Source organism: Vigna unguiculata, chromosome 3 (genome assembly GCF_004118075.2).
Source record: "Vigna unguiculata cultivar IT97K-499-35 chromosome 3, ASM411807v1, whole genome shotgun sequence".
Lineage (NCBI taxonomy): Eukaryota > Viridiplantae > Streptophyta > Magnoliopsida > Fabales > Fabaceae > Vigna > Vigna unguiculata.
The window spans coordinates 50910209-50931874 of record NC_040281.1 but is presented as its reverse complement, the minus strand read 5'-3'; the positions used below and the strand labels follow the sequence as shown (position 1 = coordinate 50931874).

At 32.0% G+C, this 21666-nt stretch overlaps 2 protein-coding genes across 2 annotated transcripts; one reads left to right on the top strand and one right to left on the bottom strand.

Annotated features, from left to right (window-relative positions):
- Positions 1 to 373: 373 nt before the first annotated feature.
- On the bottom strand, positions 374 to 1775 carry LOC114176653. Its single transcript, XM_028061762.1, has 2 exons — positions 768 to 1775; positions 374 to 551 (listed from the first exon to the last, which is right to left on the bottom strand). Exon 1 carries the CDS (start codon positions 1692 to 1694, stop codon positions 834 to 836), a length of 861 nt encoding a protein of 286 aa, XP_027917563.1. The 5' UTR covers positions 1695 to 1775; the 3' UTR covers positions 374 to 551; positions 768 to 833.
- A 12953-nt stretch (positions 1776 to 14728) lies between these two features.
- Positions 14729 to 17170, top strand: LOC114176542 (malate synthase, glyoxysomal). Its single transcript, XM_028061615.1, has 4 exons — positions 14729 to 15258; positions 15340 to 15665; positions 15772 to 16102; positions 16184 to 17170. The coding sequence occupies exons 1-4, from the start codon at positions 14899 to 14901 to the stop codon at positions 16838 to 16840; spliced, it is 1674 nt and encodes a 557-aa protein (XP_027917416.1). The 5' UTR covers positions 14729 to 14898; the 3' UTR covers positions 16841 to 17170.
- The last annotated feature ends 4496 nt before the right edge of the window (positions 17171 to 21666 follow it).

Sequence of the window (21666 nt, the reverse complement as noted above, 5' to 3'; positions counted from 1 at the left end):
CTGTGGTAGAAGGGGTTTGACGGATTAAAAATGATAAAATCTGAAATTACCTTTCAAAACTGAAATATGTTTATATTTTAATTTTACTCACCTTGTGTAAATTGAAGGAGGCAGAAAAAGTTGTTAATAAAACATGTTAAGCATATCATAACTATATATTTATAACTTTTTCTTTCTTTCTTTTCTCCTTAGGTATATAATAATATTTATGACATTGCAAAAAATCTAAATCCTAGGAAATAATAAAGCACCATTTTATCATTCGAAACTTGTGCACCAGATGCCTTATAAAGTGTCGACCCAGTTTCTTTGAGTATTTAAATTAATTCTTCATTTTGAAAGAGTAAAATGAAAATGAGAGGGTGGAAAAGTAAAAGTTTACACGGTTGGCTTGGACTCAACAACGTGGTGCAATCAGCATACGCCAGAGTTACATAGGTTAATGGTATCCCAAGTGACATTCAATAGGTTTGCGACCACCTACCCTTCCTAAGTCCCATCTCTCCCACAACACATTTTTCACCCTTTTTTTTCCCCACCTTATTATGTACCTAGCACCAACTCAAACAAAAAAATTCATCAATTAACGATTCCAACGTTAACCATGAAAATAAAGAGATGGAAGCAACATAATAGTTTGACTTAGCAGAAGGATATGTTGCGAGATGGTGATTAAAGCTGAAACTCAAACTGGAAAACCGTCTAAGGAACAAAAGACGAGATACATGCATTAATTTACAGTCATGCAGGGTGGCCTCAGGAGTTACATATTTACAGTTCTGAGCACTTCCAGAAAAAGTGTTCAATTTGGATCAAAAGCTTCGTCTTTGTAATCAGTAACCCAATCTCAAAGCAGTTTTAACGTCCAACCTCCATGCAAAACCACCAAAATCCATTCTCCAAACATCACAGTTTAACGTAAGCGAACCTCTCTCCCTACCAAATAAATATTTCACCATCTTCACCTTACAAGTGAAGGAAGGACAAGAAACCAGTGCACCCTCCTTCATCACCAGAAATACCGGTGCCTGTCTCTCTCCCTTCATCATCTCACCGTACGCTTCGTTCGTCCACGTCACCCTCCCGTGCCCGTCCGATATGAACCCAGGACACGTGTCCCTGCTCAGTCTCACCCTCCGCTCCTCGTCCGTACTCCCCAGCCACTCGCCCTCCACCCACGTGCTCGTCACGCACTCCACCGTCACACACGAACACCACCCTCCCATCATCGCGCCGTACGGTTCAACCTTGCTCGTCAAGCTCCGCTTCTCGAAACTCACCCACATCGGCACGTTCTTCTTCAAGTAGTTGTTCGTGTTGCTGATGTCGTTGCTTCCTGCTTGTTTTACTCCCGGTGGAGTTAGATCCATCACCGGAGAAACCTTCCGAACGGGAGTCTCTGGCAATAAAGGAAGAGTCACCGCCGGCGGCTTCTGCTTGGGAGAGGATGTGTTCTTCCTGCGGCGAGTCCTTCGTTTGGCGGGACAGTTGATATCACTTGCGCACTTTCTCTTTGTGGTTCTGGTTTTGAGTAAGGTGTCGCTGCTCTCCGAGGAAGAAGCATCGGAAGGTATGGATGCGGCGACGGGTTTGGGAGCGATGGGGCGAAACCTGAGCATTATTTTGTCGACGGTGGAGACGTGGGATGCACCGGGTACATAGCGGGCGATGCAGCAGCCTCCTCTGCCATCCATTTGCAGTGTGATTAAAGTAACCGCTTTGGTTGTTTGTTAATGTTATTGCTGTAATGGAGACAGGGATGGGGGGTTAAGAGAGGTGTTGGTTTTATAGGAAGGGTGAAAGGGACACGTATGAGGGGAGACACGTGTAGGAACAGTGAAGAGGGAAGGGGATTGGTTAGGGAGGGAAACGTGTCATGCGTTGGGAGAGGGAAAGGGAGGTGAACGAATGGGAGAAGGAGGAGTGCCTGTGGTAGCTACAGAAAAGCGGCACGTAGATTTCGAGCTTCGGCAATTGTGAAATGAGAAAGTTTGACCGTTGGATATGAGGTTTGGGAGGATTCCAGATCCTGCTCACACTCACCACCACGTGTCCACGTGTGTGAAAACCAATGGCAGCCACACTAGACCCACAAAACGACACCAATCAGAGTTGAAGCTTCGTGACGTGAGATTACATTTTCCCAAACTTGTGCTTGCCAATTTAAGTAGTGCCTAAAACCAGGCAGCCCCAGTTTATAGTAAATTCTCTTGTTTAGGCTAATCACCTACGCAAGCTGCTTTCGCAAACACTGCCTCATTACTAAATTCATAACACCATAATAAAGGCTGCATTCTTGAATCGTTAGTTGGTCCCTCAGCCAAAGTATCTGTATGAGTCAGTCAAAGGCTCTAAGTTATACTAAATTCATATTTTTAAGAAATTGTTGTAATTAAGGGTTTAGTAACATATTGTGAAAAAAAAGAAAAGAAAATTGGATTGAAAAATGATTGGAAAGGGTGGGTTTTGGTGTGGTGGATTAGATCATTCTACGACACATTGAGCCAATAGGATGAGTCCAAGTGACAGGAGTGTCGATAACCATTGCCCAGTATGGAAGCAACCCTTGAGCATGTAGAAGAAGGCCACGTAGAATGGTGGCCACGTTTCCGATTGGTTGAGGAAAAGAAAATCCATGGAGTATCGTGCCTATAAGGTGTATGGTAGGACAGAGAGAGTCCTGGGGCATTGATATTTGAATTTTGAAGTTAAGAGTTCAATTATTCCGGCATCGGGTAAGGATATAGTGTGGTTGCGTGGACCCCATCTGCATGCAAGAAGTTGGTACAAATGGAGGAATCAGAGCCATTGGTTTGGCGTAGGTTGTGATTGGTTCCGACTTTTGTAGTACAAGTAATGACGTGGTGTGCATTGGTGGTGAAGCAGGGGTGTGAGAGCAACACAAGGTACGATTTGGTGGCAGTGGAGGATCTGATGGTCAGGTCATAAGTAGTGGCATTATTGAGGCAGCTCCACATACCATATCCTCTTTCCTTTAAGCACTGTTCACGGAATAATGTTGATGATCAGGCTATGTTTGGGGATCAGAAACCATCTTTATTTTTTAGGTCTCACTGAATTTGTACCTTCCATATGAATAAAGGTTGTGGGTGGCCAAAGTGAACTGGATCTGTAAGAACCCATTGCGTGGCCGTTTGGATAGGCATCGCAATTCATGTCAGATCACTGTGTTACACTGTGTCAGAGGAGTGGTGAGGGATAAGTATGACAACGGTGTGGGTGGGAGATGTCTCAGTTTATTCCAACACTGCCATAATTTGGTTAATTCAATTCATGGTTTTCTTAGGAAACGTATTTATGCTATTAGAATCAATTATTATATTTCATCAATGAGTGTATGAATCGGAAACAGATTTGAATGAGGTAATAGGATGGATCGTAAGAGATGGAGAGCAGATTATAGAACTATTTTGATTAAAGAGTTTGAAGGGGTGAATGAGTAGATTTAAATGGAAAGTTTTTGAATATTTTGTGAATATAATAAATTAAAAAAATATTTCAATTAATAAAAATATATATTTATCAAAATTATAGTTCAAAGCTGAATTAATGTTTATCAATTATACCTTTCATCTTGAAAACATCAAAAACACTTAAATTATTATTTTTATATGATTTTAAGTGAGCTATTTTCGTACCAACCAATTATTTTATGCATTATTATCATCCAACTTTCTATCTAGATTCTGATTAATTAATTAAGAACAATAATATTTTAATCTATTTTTTTTAATTCATTTTTAACTTATTATTTTAATCACTATTAGATCATCACATCACATTATTAAAATGAATCAAAATAGATGATCTAACGCTAATTAAAATAATAGATTAAAAGTGGATAAAAAAATAGTTAAAAAATCATTATCTATCAATTAAATTCATATTATTCTTTACAAAAAAAGAAGTTAGAGAAAAATTACAAACAAAATATATGGAATATGATTAGAGCATGCATCTTTATGTAATTCAAATTAATACTATTTTTTGTCATGCTTTCTGAAATATACAATGTTTTGAAATAGTTTATTTTGAATACACAACGATAACATAAAAAAAATCAACTCAAAAAAAAAATTGAATTCGCTAATTTTTAAAAATTTGAAATAATATTCAAATAAAGAAAAATAATCATCAACAATAATTTTTCAGTCTGGCAAAAAAAGCGTAAAAATATTTTTGGCCGAAATAAGTTGAGTATCTTCCTTTCCAATATCTGAAATTGTGATTTAATTATTTAAATATATATTACATAATGAAAATCTATCTTTTGTAGTCATATTTGTGGAAGAGTAATTTTTTTAAAATATCAATTTATAGGTGTGAAGCAAAAAAGTTCTTATATGTTTTTTTCAAATCAAGATTTGCAGTAGTAAAAATCTTGAGATTCAAAATTGTGGAGGGAAACTTATTTTTACGAGAAAAGAAAGATGTTTTATGATAAATGATATGTGGATAATATGATATATTCATATAGTCAATTATTTTTACAGATGTGGTGCATTTATCAATTAATTCTATAATTGTTGGATAAATTTTAATATTGTAATCTCATATAATTGACAACCATTTATCCTGACAAGCAACTACAATGGAAAGAGAAGTCTATAAATTTTTAACATGTGCTTTGAGCTTTGGATCATCAAATATGCTCTCTTATATAATATATTATACCATCAAAGTTGAGAGAGTGAAAGTTTGAAATGAGGAAGCACATTAAAGATTATCTTAAGAGTGGCAATGGATGAATGTTAGTTTTTATCCTTTTCTCAGCATAAGGTTTTCATTTGTTAGGAGAGTTTAAATACTTTGTTTTGAATTTGTTGCTATTATCCTTTTGGATTCTTTATTGTGTTTTTTCTCGGTGTTTGGTGTCAAACCTAAGATTTCGGGGTTGGAGGTGCCATTATTGACGAGGTAACACTAAAGCATGGTTGCTTTGCGATTATGTGTACAAAAGATCTCAAAATATTGCATTGCGGCCCTTTGAGGCTTTGTCGAGATCGTTATAGGAATTCGAGATTTGTTTTGTGTACTGATGTAATGAGAAATGTTGTCGCTTGCTTATGACAATTGACACTACTTTTGAACTGTGAGTGTGCTGATTATTTTGAGGTCGAAGACCAGTTAAAAATGCACCTTTACTTTGGTTAAAAATGAGTATATATAACTTTATTTTATATGTATATTTTAATGTCAAATATTTTATTATTTTATGGTGTGATGGTCAAGTAATCTTTCCATTTTAATTAGTTCACTAAGGATTGACATATATGATTATTCCTTTTAAATCCTTTTGATATAAGAACTCCTTTATATAAAACTAAAAAAAAAATTCTATAAATTTTTGTAATATATGTTTTTGTATGTACGATAAGGTTTTGTACATAATATATGTTTTTGTACGTAATATAATGTTTTGTGTTTTCTACATAATGTATGCTAATATAAATTATATGTTGTATGATTAATTGATATACTTTAATATTATTATTTATTTTGGTTGCATTATAGATAATGTTAATGCAAATATTTAGTTCAAATGTTTGAATGGTGGATATATTTTTAATTAATCAAAGGGTGGCCACAACATTTCTAATTGATTGATATTTGTAATCAGGTACTAAACATTAATTATAATTAAGTATATGTGGTGTGATGAATTTTTACCCACAACAATTTTTTTTCTTACATCTATATGAGAAAAGGAATATAGTCTGATATTTTTATCCTTTGGTTAGATGACTTAAATTGAATAAGACTTTAGCCCACAAACAAGTTTTATATCATTAGATTCATTCGTTAAGACGTGTGTTTACATAAGTGTAAAACCTGTCGGGCCAGTCTGTAGGCCCGCGAAAAAAACGTGGTGCAGGCTAGGGTAGTGTAGTGAGCCTGCAGGCCTGAAGTGACCCGACACGCAGCCCACGCAAGCTGGCCCACAAGACCGCATAAAATTAAAAAAAAGTTTGCACTTGTATATATTAATTACTTTTTGTATGGACTCTTGCATTAACGTTTTAAATTCTTGTATAACTGGAAAAATCAAGTATTATGTATTTTTTAATGTGCTAAAATTTGAAGAATACATTGTGTATGTCATACTATGAATATGATGAAAATGTTGAATTATCAATTTATAATCCAATTCCCCAAAGTTTTTATTTAATTTTGTGAACTTCTTAAAGTTTCTTAATTTTTATACATTGAAAGTTTTATCATAAAAGTTAAAAAAGAAAAAGAAAAAGCAGGCTTCATAAAAGGATATTGTGAATTGAAATGAGAAAAGGTAGCAAGTATAATAGAACAATATCTCCTTCCAAGATGACAATATTGGGTAACATATATGTGTTTAATCTTATTTAATATGAAGAAGGCTTCATAAAATATTTTTTTTTAAAAAAAAAAAACTATTTTTCAAAAGTGATTATTTACAAAACTTGTGACATAGTTTATTTTTAGATTGGAGCTTCCCAAACCTCAAACATGGTTCGGATCTCCTGCCATATAATGATCTAGCTAAAGGAAATAACAAAACAAATAAGTATATCAAGTATATTATAAGGGAACTAAATTTAAAACAATTTCTATAAACTTTGTTGTGAACTTTGAAACTTTTATAAAAATTTATCCGAGTTTCAAGTTGATAGTGCACTAACAAGCAGACGAAAAAAATAAAAAGCTTGACATGTTAATAATGTGTTATAATTGATACCAGGAACCATCTGTAAGTGCTTTATCTATAAGTATTGGAAGCTATCAAAGATTTATGTTTCAATCTCATTAAAAAAAGTACTAAAGGATTGAGACATAAACAAAGTTAGATACATTAACATACTATATGTAAGTAAATAATAAACAATTTAATAATATTTAAATGATTTATATTGATTTAATTTTATTTAGACAGGTTCAAAAATATCAAACTACATGCCAAATTGAATGTTGTTTCCAAAAAAATCCAAATCAATTTAAATATACTTTTGTTTTAATCAAACATTGATTTTTTTTTTTAACGATTTTTGACTTCTTTTTAGAATGGTTGAATTCTGATCATTATTTACAATTCACTAATTTAAAAACAAATTGTTCAAATGTGATATTGTGACAAAAATATGAACACAATTATTTAGATTTGACTATGTTTCCTCATAAACATTTCCCATAGAACTGAAAGTTAACTATTGTTTTACCCTCTCTTAATTACTCCGTGACTTGAGTTAGCTTTGCTGCTGACTCACAAGTCACAATGATTTCCTTTTGGGTTCAAATCACACAACGAATCATCATGTCAAGCGTGCCACTCTATGTGATTGTTTGTATAGAATTGTAGATATCCATCAAATCAATTAATAAGCTTTATCTTTTATGAAGTTTACCAATGTCTCACGGATATTTTAGTCATCACCAATATATTTTTAATTTTCTAATAAGTTTATTAGATTATTTCAATCAATATGAATAAGAGAATAGCATAAAAGTTAATATGAGTTGTTATCCTCAATTCAATTTAGTGCTTTAGTATAGAAAATTTGAATGATTTTTTCATAGGATTTGTAATTTTGTTTAAAAAATTTTATGAGAAGATTTGTAACTTTTCAGGAAAAAAAAAATATCAAATAATATTACTTTTATTGGATATTTGTAAATATAAGTCTTGAGATGTACAATTATATTAGAATGTATTTTTGTTTGAAGATATTATTTTTTTATTGCTTGATTCTTATTAGTGGTATCAAAACTGAAATTTCAATTAAGAGATGAAGAAGAGTAACTTGGTGTGTTGAACATATTGCATTTTTTGGAGAGAGAGGTTAATCTTGATATTTTTTGTGTGCAATGCATGTGTTGTGTGGCATTCTTAATTAAGGTGGTATTGGTGATGGTTTCACATTTAGTATAAAAGAATATTGCATATTATGTAATAACAATCGTGTATGTAAGTTTTAAAGCGTTAAAGTTGGTTAAATTTATGATGTATCTTTTCATTCAAAATTTATTTTTTTTATGTAAGCATGCGTAGAGATTTTATATATATATATATATATATATATATATATATATATATATATATATATATAAGTGAAATTCATATATAAAAATAAATGAACTCTTTATAGATTCATAAACATTTAGGTCTTACAATTCAAAACATAAATATGTATTTTATTTTATAATAAAGACTTAATGAACAAATTTAAACCATATTTTAATTATCAACTAATCCATTAAATCTTAAAATAAATATTTATAAGATAATTAATTTAAAAATACTTTTTAATGAGTAGATTTCTTTATCAGACTTTTAGTAAGTAGATAGAATTTTGTTTCTTAAAAATAGAAAACTGTTTATTTTTAAATTAAACTAGTAAACAAATATATAAAATAAATAAACATCAATATATATACACACATTTAATGTTTGAATCGGTATTTAAATTATATTCTTAATAACTATCCTCCATGCATACTAATATCATAATTGTACAGGAAAAAAGTTCTTTGATATTATTTGATAATCATTTATTGCTTATATGAAGGTAAAATGGTTATAAAAGATAAACTTTTACATTTGTAAAAAGAAATAAAAAGTAAAAAGAAAATAGTATCAAATTGAAAATGAAAGTAAAAAAATATTTGATTATATATATATATATAATAAAAAAAAAAAATATATATATATATATATATATATATATATATATATATATATATATATATATATACCATTGTACTAATATTACTTTTAGAGCTGTTAAAATGGGTATCTTGATCTGACCCGGCTCGATTCACCACAGGTTGATTACTTGGTGAGTCAATCCAACTTGGTTCACTTTATTAGCGAGCCAAAAAAAATTACAACTCCACTCGATCCACCACGGGTTGGTGGGTTAAAAAGGTTGACTTACGGGCTCACTTAATTAAAAAAATATAATTTTTTAATATTTTTTTAGTCAAAACTATATTATAATTCTAATTAAAATCTAAATAAACCTTAATACAATTCAAGTACAAACCAAAATCACAAAAATACAAATTATCTATGTGTTGGCTAAAAAAAATAATATAACATGACTTAAATACAAAGTCCAACATAATAAAAAGTACTTGTGTGATCCTTTATTTGCGAGTTGATAAGCCAACCTAACTCATCACGGGTTCAACCCTAGTGAGCCGGATCAAAAATCAATTCGTATTGAAATTTAAAAAAAAAAATTAACTCAACCTAACCCAAACTGATGATGAGCCGGATTGACTCACGGATTTCGACCCATAGTAACATCTTATAATCATTACTATAGTAATGAATGAAAAGTGAAAACCCATAAATATTCACAACATCGGAAAACATTTACATTAAAGTGATTAATATGTATCCATGACAAGTTAATCACCACAGATTCACATTTCTACTTTAAGAAATTTTGCCAGTGTGTGGAGGAGATAATTTGTGGGGAGTAACTACAAACAGTGTGAAGAAATATATTTAAAATTAGTCAAAAACAAATCAAAATCAACACAACCGTTACAACTCCTCAATCGTATTAATTAAAAATGTTAATTTATTATAAACTTTGTCCATACAAAGACAAACATTTACCTATCTTTCACGTGAATGTATATATATAGTCTAAACAAGTATATTATTTTACAAAATTTAAAAAATAAGAATATTTTCATAATTATCAACAAAAAAATAATGGCATGCGTACATCAACCTTTTGGTATCGTTTCAAGAACACCAACTCTATCTACAATCTAGATTATATAGAAGGAAAAAAAGAAACATAATGGCATGCGTACATAACACACACACAACGCATACCCCACAAATGCACTTTCAAAATTGGATTTTCCTTCTTCTTCTCTGAACTCCATCTTCGTGTCAAATCCAGCCATTAATGAGGTTCTCTTTCAACAGTTGAAGGCGTTACTAACAAGTCTAACACAAATGATTAAGCAAACTTAAAAAAAAAAAAATACACAAATCTTTCTATATAACGCAGGGTGCATGGTATATCTAGAAGATAAAGACGTTGATTTTTTCCTTTTATACATATAAAAGAAAAAGAAATGACGCAGAGCACATGCAGATTTTGCACAGTGCTTTGCTTGCCATGTTTAGATACAAAGAAGGGAGTTGCTCCATAATTAGAGGCTCAAAAGCCAACCAGATTTGGACACTTAAAAGGATGTAGAATCTTTGGATATAAATTGCATGAGGTATCCTATTCTTGGTGCGCTAATATTTTATGTTATTCTTAAGTGATTCTAAATCATAATAATTTGGTGTTTTTGCCACCTGTAGGTAAGTGACAAGTATTCAAGAATTTTCCTCATGTGTAGTAAGGGATAGAGGTATATTATATGCAGATAGGGATGGGTCGTGTTTGTTTTCTACTACTGAACATGTCATCTGAATTCTAGAACCCTACATTAAACAATTTAAATGTGTAGATACTTTCTTGGACTGATAACCCCTTCATGTGCCTAACTTCATCTTCTCTTACCAAAATCTTAATTCAAACTCTTCTCAACTTACTTCTTTATTTCTCATTCTATTGTGGCTGCTCGGAAAGAGATATAAAGACTACTACTATTAGCCGAAAGAAATGGAAAAGGAGAAAAAATAAATCAAGAGGAAGTGTGACAAAAACTTTAGAAAATAGAAGCTTAGGTATGGTTTTACTTCAATCTCACGTCACAACTCAACTATGTAACTTTTGAAACTGAGAGTGATATTTGACATAATAAATTACCCTCCATCACCATTCGCTCTTTCTTCTTCGTTACAAATACAAAAATTCACTCTTTTTTAATAACTATTTTATCCTATCATTAATATTCAATGAATGCTTTTTTATGACAAATAATCATTTTTTTTCTAAAAATTAGGATTGAATTTTACTATTACCTTTTATTATAGGAATATTAAGAGAAGTTGTGGGTTAACTCTCTCACTAATAATTTGGAAATATAAAAATTGGTTAAGTGAGTTTGGAAGAGAAGATGAAATATGTTGAAGGTCCAACTTCTACACTATTCGATTAAAAAAAAAATAGGATATACTTTTTTGATGAAAACTTTTCTCATCATATCCCCACTTTTCAATGCATAGAGTTTATTTTATGTATCAAAAATACTCCTATGAGTAAATTCAAAATTTCAGCATAATTGTTTGTATTATATATATATATATATATATATATATATATATATATATATATATATATATATATATATATATATATATATATATATATATATATATATATATATATATAAAGATGGGTTGAAGAAAACAAATTTATACGAGCATATTCGACGCTAGTTATCTTATATAAATACCGTTATTTGTATATCTTTTTATGAATGTATAGTACACTAATATGTTAAGGTTTTATTTTAGACTAATTTAATTTGTTTAAAGATAAATAAATATTATTATAAATTATTTTTGCCAAGATTATTCTTTCAAGTATTGATGAAATCAAATGTTATTTGAATAATTCACTTTTAGATTGAATATATTAATCACGTGTATCTATTGTTTACTTTAATATCATTAACCATATTGTTTTATTTAATTAAAATATTATACTTTCTACTAAAGATCAGAAAGAAAAAAAAAATATAAACTAGGTTAAATACAAACCTTACCACACATTTGCATAGAATTCTTAAATTTAATGATAAAAAAGAATAAAAAAAAAACAATGAGGAAAAGAATGTGATTGGTTGCTTAGGTTTATGGAATACCAGGAAAGCAACATGACATGGATAGGAGGCTGATGATTGATGAGACATGCATTCAGATGAGAAATAATGTTATAAGATGAAGTCTTATATTTTCTTGTATTTAAGTCTTTATTTTTCGTTCTTCTTCACTCACTTTTGAGATTGAGTTACTTAAGTACTTGGATACTTATTAATTGATGTTAAAGAGAAAGATTCAAAACCATTTTATAATATATTTTAATATATTATAAAACTATTATTTTAATATAAATCCCACCAATTAAAATGGAAAAATGATTTATATAAGAAATTCTTTTAAATTTTCAATTTTAAGTATCTCATGTTAGCGAGTCTACTACTTGAAAATAATATTTGTATCAATAAAGAACTCCTCTACAAAACTATTCTAGAAAATGCTTTTACTATTAATAAAAAAATATTAAATATTTTTAAATATTATGTAATAACCTAAACATCGAGATTTTAGGATAGAGGGAATAGTAGGAGAGTATCATCAAATTTTTTTACGAATAGTTTGTTTAATTTTGTTCATAAGTTGAGTTTAAAAATTGAAATATATATTGGACATAAAAAGTTAACTTTTTATTGATAATATTTTTATGTTTGTAAATGTAAAATATAAATAAAATGATAATCTAAATAATAATAATAATATTTAATCATATATCACCTTTAATTTAATCTTAATCAATTTATATAAAAACATTAAAAATTTAGTATATAATTATACATGAAAGTTTAGACTCTCACTTGTTATGGGTTCAAGTCGGCCATACTTGATAAAAAAAATATTTTGACATATCTTTTAAAGAAAACAATTTTATGACAACTGCTTTTTTAAAATAAAATATTTAACACAAATATATGATTATATTATTTAATAAAATAATAATAGAAAGAATGTAGAATAATTTGATAGTTGTCAATCAAGCATCTCCCACTTAATAAAAATGCCAAAAAATAGGGATATGGACGAGAAAAGGAAATGTATGACCTTACATAAATAAAAATTCATACTTTATTTTCGAGCATGGAAAGTAATAAATGGAAAAAAAATATTTGAATTAAAGAAAAGTACAAGTAAGTAAATATTTTATTTATTATTTTAATAATATTTTAGTTATTTGTTTTTCATAATAAAGAAAAGTTATGAATTAATACAAAAATATAATAATAACATAATTATGTAAAAGATATAATTTTTTTATTACTTAACATAAATATCAATAATATATATATATATATATATATATATATATATATATATAATATGTAAATGATTGGATCCAAAATATAGTTAATGTTTTAAATTGTTTCTATATGGAACTAAATTGTCTTACAAGATATAGTATTATTCTCCTTCTTGTTGAAATATGCTATGTTCTGTCTTCAAGATTGAGATGTTTTTGCCAAGTGTGATATACTAGTACATGTTTGACATACCTGTCTTAAGCCGAGATGGACTCTCACTCTGTGTGATAAGTGTGGTTCTTATTGCTGTACTATGAAGATTGTCTTGACCGAGATGTCTCAAGACCATTTTTGCTATCAGGGACATTGTATATAAAGCTCACAAAGTTATTGGTTGGGATGTATTAGACCCACCTTGATTGAGAGGTATTAGGCCTTTCATAGGGAAAGAGGGAAGAAGTTTGTTAAACAATCATATATTTAGCCAAGATGTACTGTGACCATCTTGGTCGAGATGTACAAGTCAAACGCAATCCAGCATTGCAAGTCCTACATAATACAAAAAACATTATCTTTGGTCGAGATGTACAAGTCTAACACTATTCGAGATGTGCAAGTCCTACCCATTACATAAATATTTTATTGATATTTATCATATAACCAAATATGTTTTGAAAATATCAACTCATTATATGTTTTTCGTACTTATCTTTTTACATTTTTATAGAAACATTAATGCGTGGGTTTATTGTCTTTTTATATATTTTTTGTGCTTTTATTATTAATTTTCTAGAATTTCTTCGGCTTTAAATAAATAAAGAACTTATAGAAGACGCAATACGTAAACTAAATCTGAATATATGAATCTCTATCCTTTCACATGTTTTCGTTGCAACATTTCTGCTCAAACTTTTAAAGACCCAAAATATCAAGACTCTATGCATGTGTAATTGGTCCAAAACCACACCCTAAATCACTCTTAAGCAACTAATTTATCCATTATCATTCTCTCTTTTTTTTTCTTCATCAATGTGCTCCACATTACTGAATGCCCAAATGAAATGATATGGTATTGGGCTTTATTGTTGGATCGAATATGGGCTTGGTAAGCCCAAGATATGGAATATTGTGCCCACGAATACTGACAAAACTTAGGTTAAGCATTTTGTGTTAGAGGAAGACATGGTTAGAAGGATCACGTATTTCAGAGAAATCACGTCAAATGGATCCGTGGAAGCTACTGTTTGAGAGTGACCATAATCATCTTCCGTTAACGCAAATCCAAACACGGTAGTAGTGCCAAATGCAGCCCACATCACACTTCCCAAAGAAGGCTCAAAATTTTGTAACTCCTCACTCTTATCCTCCAAAATTCTGCACAATTGCTCCTCACACCTCATCTTCACACCCACAAAATCACACAAAACCAGGCACTGTTTATTCAATTTTAAATATTCAAGATAAATCTATTTATTCAATTTAAAAAAAATCTCACATTTACAAAATATATTTTCAACTCCCAAGTTAACAACACTGCAAATTTTACATGCATTTTCATTTAATAATATTTTCAATTTAGAAAATCAAAACTAGTTTCTCCTCAAATTTCAATGATTAAATCATTGTTATGTTATCTTTCTATCTCTCCTTTTATCAAATTACTTTTATCAACTATACAAGTCACTTATCTCATTTTTATTTCCATATATCTCTGTCTAGACACCACTTGGATGTTGATGCTCTATAAGCATATAGTCTGCTATTTGTTCAAACATAAATCATGTTAGATGAAAAATAAAATAAAAATCTGCAACCATCTACTGAACTACTTGTTCTATATAAATTGTCCACGACCCTTGCTCTCATGTCACATTATATTTTTCACACGACAAACACATAAGACCATTTGAGGAAGACGGAAAGAAAATGGAGATTGGAAGCTATGGCTCTTACTATGATGTGCCAGAGGGAGTGGATATTCGGGGGAGATATGATGCAGAGTTTGCAAAAATCCTGACAAAAGATGCTTTGAAATTTGTTGCTGAGCTTCAACGTGAGTTCAGGAACCATATAAAGTATGCATTAGAGAGGAGAAGAGAGGCAAAGAGGAGGTACAATGAAGGGGCTCTTCCGGGGTTTGATCCTGCCACCAGGTACATAAGAGAGCAAGAATGGGTGTGTGCTCCTGTTCCACCAGCTGTTGCAGATAGGAAAGTGGAAATCACTGGTCCTGTCGAAAGAAAGATGATCATCAATGCTCTCAACTCTGGTGCTAAAGTCTTCATGGTTAGTACATCTACTCGCCTACGCTTGTGATTAGACTCAAGTTGTTCATCAAATATTTATTTCTTTATTTCATTTTGCAAGGCTGATTTTGAAGATGCACTGTCACCCAGCTGGGAAAATCTCATGAGGGGCCAAGTGAACATGAAGGATGCTGTGGATGGCACCATAAGCTTCCATGACAAAGGAAGAAACAGGGTTTACAAGCTCAATGATCAAACAGCAAAGCTTTTTGTACGACCAAGAGGTTGGCACTTACCCGAGGCACATATATTCATTGATGGTGAACCTGCAACTGGTTGCCTTGTTGATTTCGGCCTCTTTTTCTACCACAATCACTCAGAATTTCGGCGCACTCAAGGTGCTGGCTTTGGCCCCTTCTTTTATCTTCCCAAAATGGAGCATTCAAGGTAAAAAAAAACTATATATTAAGAACCCTGTATAAGAAAGGTGAAATTCTAACTCTGAGTTGAGAACAACATAAAAGACATAACATGAGAACTTTGTGATTGATAGGGAAGCTAAGATATGGAACAGCGTGTTTGAGAAGGCAGAGAATGTAGCAGGCATCGAAAGAGGAAGCATAAGGGCGACGGTTCTGATAGAAACACTTCCTGCAGTGTTTCAAATGAACGAAATTCTGTATGAGCTGAAGGATCACTCTGTGGGTCTGAACTGTGGGCGTTGGGATTACATTTTCAGCTACGTGAAGACCTTCCAAGCTCACCCAGATCGCCTCCTACCAGATAGGGTGCAGGTTGGCATGACTCAACACTTCATGAAAAGCTACTCTGATCTGCTTATCAGGACCTGTCACAGGCGCGGTGTGCATGCTATGGGAGGAATGGTACGTAATGGAACTGCTCTATATAACCTCTAAGCAAAAGGGTATATATATATAGATTGAAAAGTTGAAGTTGTTCAACAGGCGGCGCAGATTCCGATCAAAGAGGATCCGGTGGCTAATGAGTTAGCACTGGTACTTGTGAGGAAGGACAAGCTTAGAGAAGTGAAGGCAGGGCACGATGGGACTTGGGCTGCACACCCTGCTCTCATTCCAGCTTGCATGGAGGTTTTCGACAACATCATGGGCAATGTTCCAAACCAGATAGAGACAGTGAAACGTGAAGATGCTGCAAACATAACTGAGCAAGACCTATTGCAGACACCAGGAGGAGGCCGCACTATGAAAGGTCTCAGATTGAACACAAGGGTGGGGATTCAGTACGTGGCGGCATGGCTCAGTGGAAGCGGTTCCGTGCCTCTTTACAACCTGATGGAAGATGCCGCCACTGCTGAGATTAGCAGGGTGCAGAACTGGCAGTGGCTCAAGTATGGAGTGGAACTGAATGGGGATGAAGTTGGAGTGAGAGTGAACAGAGAACTTTTCGGTAGGGTGGTTGAAGAAGAGATGAAAAGGATTGAAGAGGAGGTGGGAACAGAGAAGTTCAAGAAGGGAAAGTACAAGGAGGCTTGCAAGATCTTCATTCGCCAATGCACCTCCCCAACACTTGATGATTTTCTCACTCTGGATGCCTATAATTACATAGTCCTTCATCACCCCAGAGAATCATCAAAACTTTGAACTAAGAAAGGGGTTGGTTCATTATGCTTAGTTATTGGGTCATTTCAATTCTGTCTCATATACTTAAGTCGCCCCTTGTCCAATTATGAGTTCATCAGTTTATGGAAAACGTTTCTGTGTCACCATCTTCCATGAGTTATTGCATACGATATTTGAACCTAAGTTCACCGCCATGGATGTCTGGAACAGGACACCAAAAATTATCGCGCGTTGTGATCCTTAACCAAGATTTCTCCCAACATACGTGGAAAAATTCCATAGCACCTTCGCCTTAACAACTCAAAGTGTATACGATCAACTCATGAATGTTATCGCTCTAGTCTCCAACAACTGCTCCCTTTCAAATGCTCTTCGACCTCGTAGAAACATACAAGGAATTAGGAACGATTATTCGAAAAAAACAATCACCTTCCAGCGCTTGGGAATCACATACCATAGAAAACTATTCTCTAGCACATATAAATAACAACTTAAATTTAACGTGATTTTTATAAAAAAAAAAAGTATTATTAGTCAGAATATAATTGTTTTGAGTGTTATTTTTTAAATAAAAATTACAAAATACAATTATTCTATTTACAATCTTTTTAATGAAAATTTCAAACACTTTGTACAACTATTCTAACATCTCTCCTATAATAGTTTTTTTTCTGGACAAAAATTATAAAATCCTCTACTAACATCCTATTAATTACGGGGATAACCCTTCTTTCAAAATTTTATTAAATACTAAATATCCTTCCACGAATTATCAAAGTAATCTTATATGTAATCTTGTATTTATCTTGAAATTACATATATACATCGAGTGTTTTAGTATATTCACACTAGAGAAACATACGGCGAGATCCATGTTTTTGTCAAGATTTGGTAAGGGGAATAAAAGGAATAATATTTGACAGCAATATTATGTTTCGAATAACAAATATGCAATTGATAACTTTATTTTGATTAAAAACTTTTATTTTTATCTTTTCTTGAAATCTAAAATCTATATTTAATATGTAGTTCCTATAATCTTCATCTATCATATCTTAATCTAAATTCTTTTATTAAAAAATACCAATCATAACCATATTAATGTTACTGTTTGTAATGGGCATTTCACTATATTCGGTCTGTATTGAAAATTGCTTCCTTCACTCCATCAATTTGTTCCTTCACAAATAAATTTTAGAAATTTACTATTTTATCCTTGTAAAGTTTATTAATTTCGGAACAAGCTTATCGGGACAGGATTTTTAAAATTTTCAAAATGTTTTCCCGGAACTGCAATATCTTCTGGAATATGTTTTCAGAATAGATTTCCGGAACAATCTTTTAAGAACACATATAATATTAAGATATGTCAAATATTGTATTAGTTATAATTTAGGTATTATTAGTTTTGTGAGCAGATTTGTGCATTCATTCCTTCAATAGATGAGAAATTATAGCACTCTTGTATGTATATATATGGCATCCTATTCTTAAAAATAATACATTAGAATTCTTCTTTAAATCTTTTCTATATGGTATCAGAGCCAAACACTGACATCCTCTACAATATAGGAAGTGGTGCTTCTTTATTTGAATATTTCTGATGACTCCTTCCGATAAAAATCATTCGGAGAAACTTGATTTTGGGACTTCCGTTGCTACCCATATGCAAGAAGCTATTCACAAGAGTCATAGTTCTACTGTTGCCGGATTTGTGACCAAGTCAGGTATATCTAACTCTACTCGTAATCTTTCTATTGTTACTAGGGGTGGTGATTGGATATATAATTGATTCAGGTGCTACCGATCATATGACTTGTGATTCATATAAATTTATTAATTTTTCCCCTAATTGTTCTAATGTTCTAAAACTGCTATTATTAGTGTCAATGGGGTCTCATCTCCTATTGAAGTTGTAGGTACTATATCCCTCTCTCCCTCCTTATCAATATCAATTATATCAATCATTGATGTTTTATTTGTTTCTACATTGAATTGTAATCTTCTCTGTCAGCAAGTTAACCAAATCACATTCTTGTGTTGCCTTATTTTATCCAACCCATTGTTTTTTCCAGAACATCCATTCCAAGGAGAAGATTGGCAGTGGTAGAGAGAGAAGGACTGTATTATCTTGAAAATGTCTCACAACAAACCCATAAAGGAACATTGGCTTATCTTGCGAATGAACACATACACGATAAAAACAACAAAATTTGGTTATGGCATAGAAGATTAGGACATCCCTCTGCTGGTTATCTAAACAAATTATTTCCATCACTATTTCATAAATGCAATATTTCTGATTTTATTTATGAAACTTGTGTAATGGCAAAAAGTCATTGTGTTGTGTTTCCTTTAAGCAATAAAAAAATAGATTTTCCTTATTCATTAATTCACACAGATGTTTGGGGCCCTGCCCCACAATCTACACATAATGGGAAAAAATGGTTTACCAGGTTTGTTGATGATTGTACTCGGGTAACTTATGTGTATTTGCTTAAACATAAAAGTGGTGATGTGTGTAATGTGTTTTGTTCCTTTCATCATATGATAGTTACTCAATTTAATACACACATTAAGGTCATTCGACCAGACAATGGAGGGAAATATTTTAAGACTGAGTTAATCGAGTTCATGAACTCCAAAGACATCTTACATCAAACTATATGTCCTTATTCACCACAACAAAATGGGTGGCTGAGAGAAAAAATAGACATATATTAGAGGTGACAAGATCACTTTTGATAGATGGTAATGTCTCATCTCATTTATCGGGTGAGGCTGTGAGATCTACAGTTTATTTGATTAATCAAACACCTTCTAGTATGCTTAACTTTCGAAGGCCTTTAGATGTGTTGTCTGATCATTGTATCCTTCCTTCCATAGTCTCTTTACCGCCTCATATTTTTGGATGCGTTATATATGTTCACTTACACCCACATCAACGTACAAAACTTGAAGAACGAGCTTTAAAATGTGTTTTTGTTGGGTATGGATCAACTCAAAAAGGCTATTGTGCTTACCATTCACCATCAAAGAAATTTTATATCTCTTTGGATGTGACATCTAGTGAGCATAATTTTTTTATGTTGATTCTACACTTCAGGGCGGCAATGAAAGTGAAGTGCATAATCATGATGTTAGTATGTTTGATATCCTAGATATAAAATTATACTGTAAAGATAAATTATCGTGTGAGGATCATTCTGCAGGAAGTGAACCAATACTAAATTTGGAAACTTCTTCTTTGGATAATACAGTGTCTTCTTATCCTAACCAATTGGCTCAATCTTCTCCACAGGTTCGGCTTGACTTTTTAGAGGTACCTTCTGATCCTATCTCTAATAATACTAATATAGTTGAAACTAATCATGAAATTGTTTCTCTTGATCCTACCCTTGATAATACTAATTTAGACAAAACCAATCATGAATTGATCCTTGTCTGCATGAGACCACCAACACACCAAACATTGAGTCTACTACTGTGCAGTATAATCTTCCACCCCATTCTAACCGTGGTCAACCTCCAGCTAAATATGAACCAGACCTCCAAGCCAAAGTTAAATATCCTATTAGTAAATATGTGTCATCTCACAGGTTATCCCAGTCATATGCATCATTTGTATCTCAATTATATTCAATTTCTATTCATAGTAATATATAGGAAGCTTTGACAGATCCTAGATGGACCAAAGCAATGGTTGATGAGATGGCGGCTTTAGAAAAAAATAACACTTGGGATCTTGTGTCCTTACCAAGAGGGAAGAAAAATGTGGGCTACAAATGGGTATTTACAATTAAGCATAGAGCTGATGGAGAGGTATAAAGCACGACTTGTGGCTAAAGGTTACACTCAATCTTATAGTGTAGATTACCAAGAAACGTTCGCACCAAGAGCCAAGCTCAATACTATGAGAATACTTCTGTCACTAACAACAAACCAAGATTAGCCTCTTCTACAATTTGATGTGAAAAATGCTTTCTTACATGGAGAAATTTTAGAAGAAATTTATATGGATTCTCCACCAGGTATGACAGATTCAATTGGAATGAAGGTTTGCAAATTAAAGAAGGCTCTATATGTATTAAAACAATTCCCAAGAGCATGGTTTGGAAGGTTTACCAAGTCTATGAAGGTTTTTGGCTATAGAGCTAGTAACTCTGATCACACCTTATTTTTGAAGAGAGGAAAAGGAAGAATTACAGCTTTTGATTATATATGTAGATGACATGATTGTTACAGGAAATGACCAAGATGAGATTTCCAGTTTACAACAATACCTCGCATTTGAATTTGAGATGAAACAACTTGGAAACCTCAAATATTCTTTGGGTATTGAAGTAGCTATATCAAAACATGGTATTTTTCTATGTCAAAGAAAATATACTATTGATTTACTATAAGAAACTAGACTGCTTGGGAGTAAACCACTTGATACACCAATTGAACAGAATCATAAACTCTTTCAATGCTCAAATTCAACAAATATAAAGGAGATACCAAAGGCTGGTAGGAAAATTAATTTATTTGTCTCATACACGTCCAAATATTACCTATGCAGTGAATGTTGTTAGCCAATTTATGCATGACCCACGAAAGCTTCATATGGATGTTGTTGAGAGGATTTTGAGATATTTAAAGTCACGCCTAGAAAAGGAATTTTGTTCTCAAATCATGGAAACTTAAAAGTAGGAGGGTACATTGATGCAGATTGGGCAGGTTCAAAAGATGATAGAAGATCTACCTCTGGATACTTTACTTTTGTAGGAGGGAATCTTGTAATTTGGAGGAGTAAAAAAAAAAGCAGCCTATAGCAGCAAGATCTAATGCTGAAGCAGAATTCA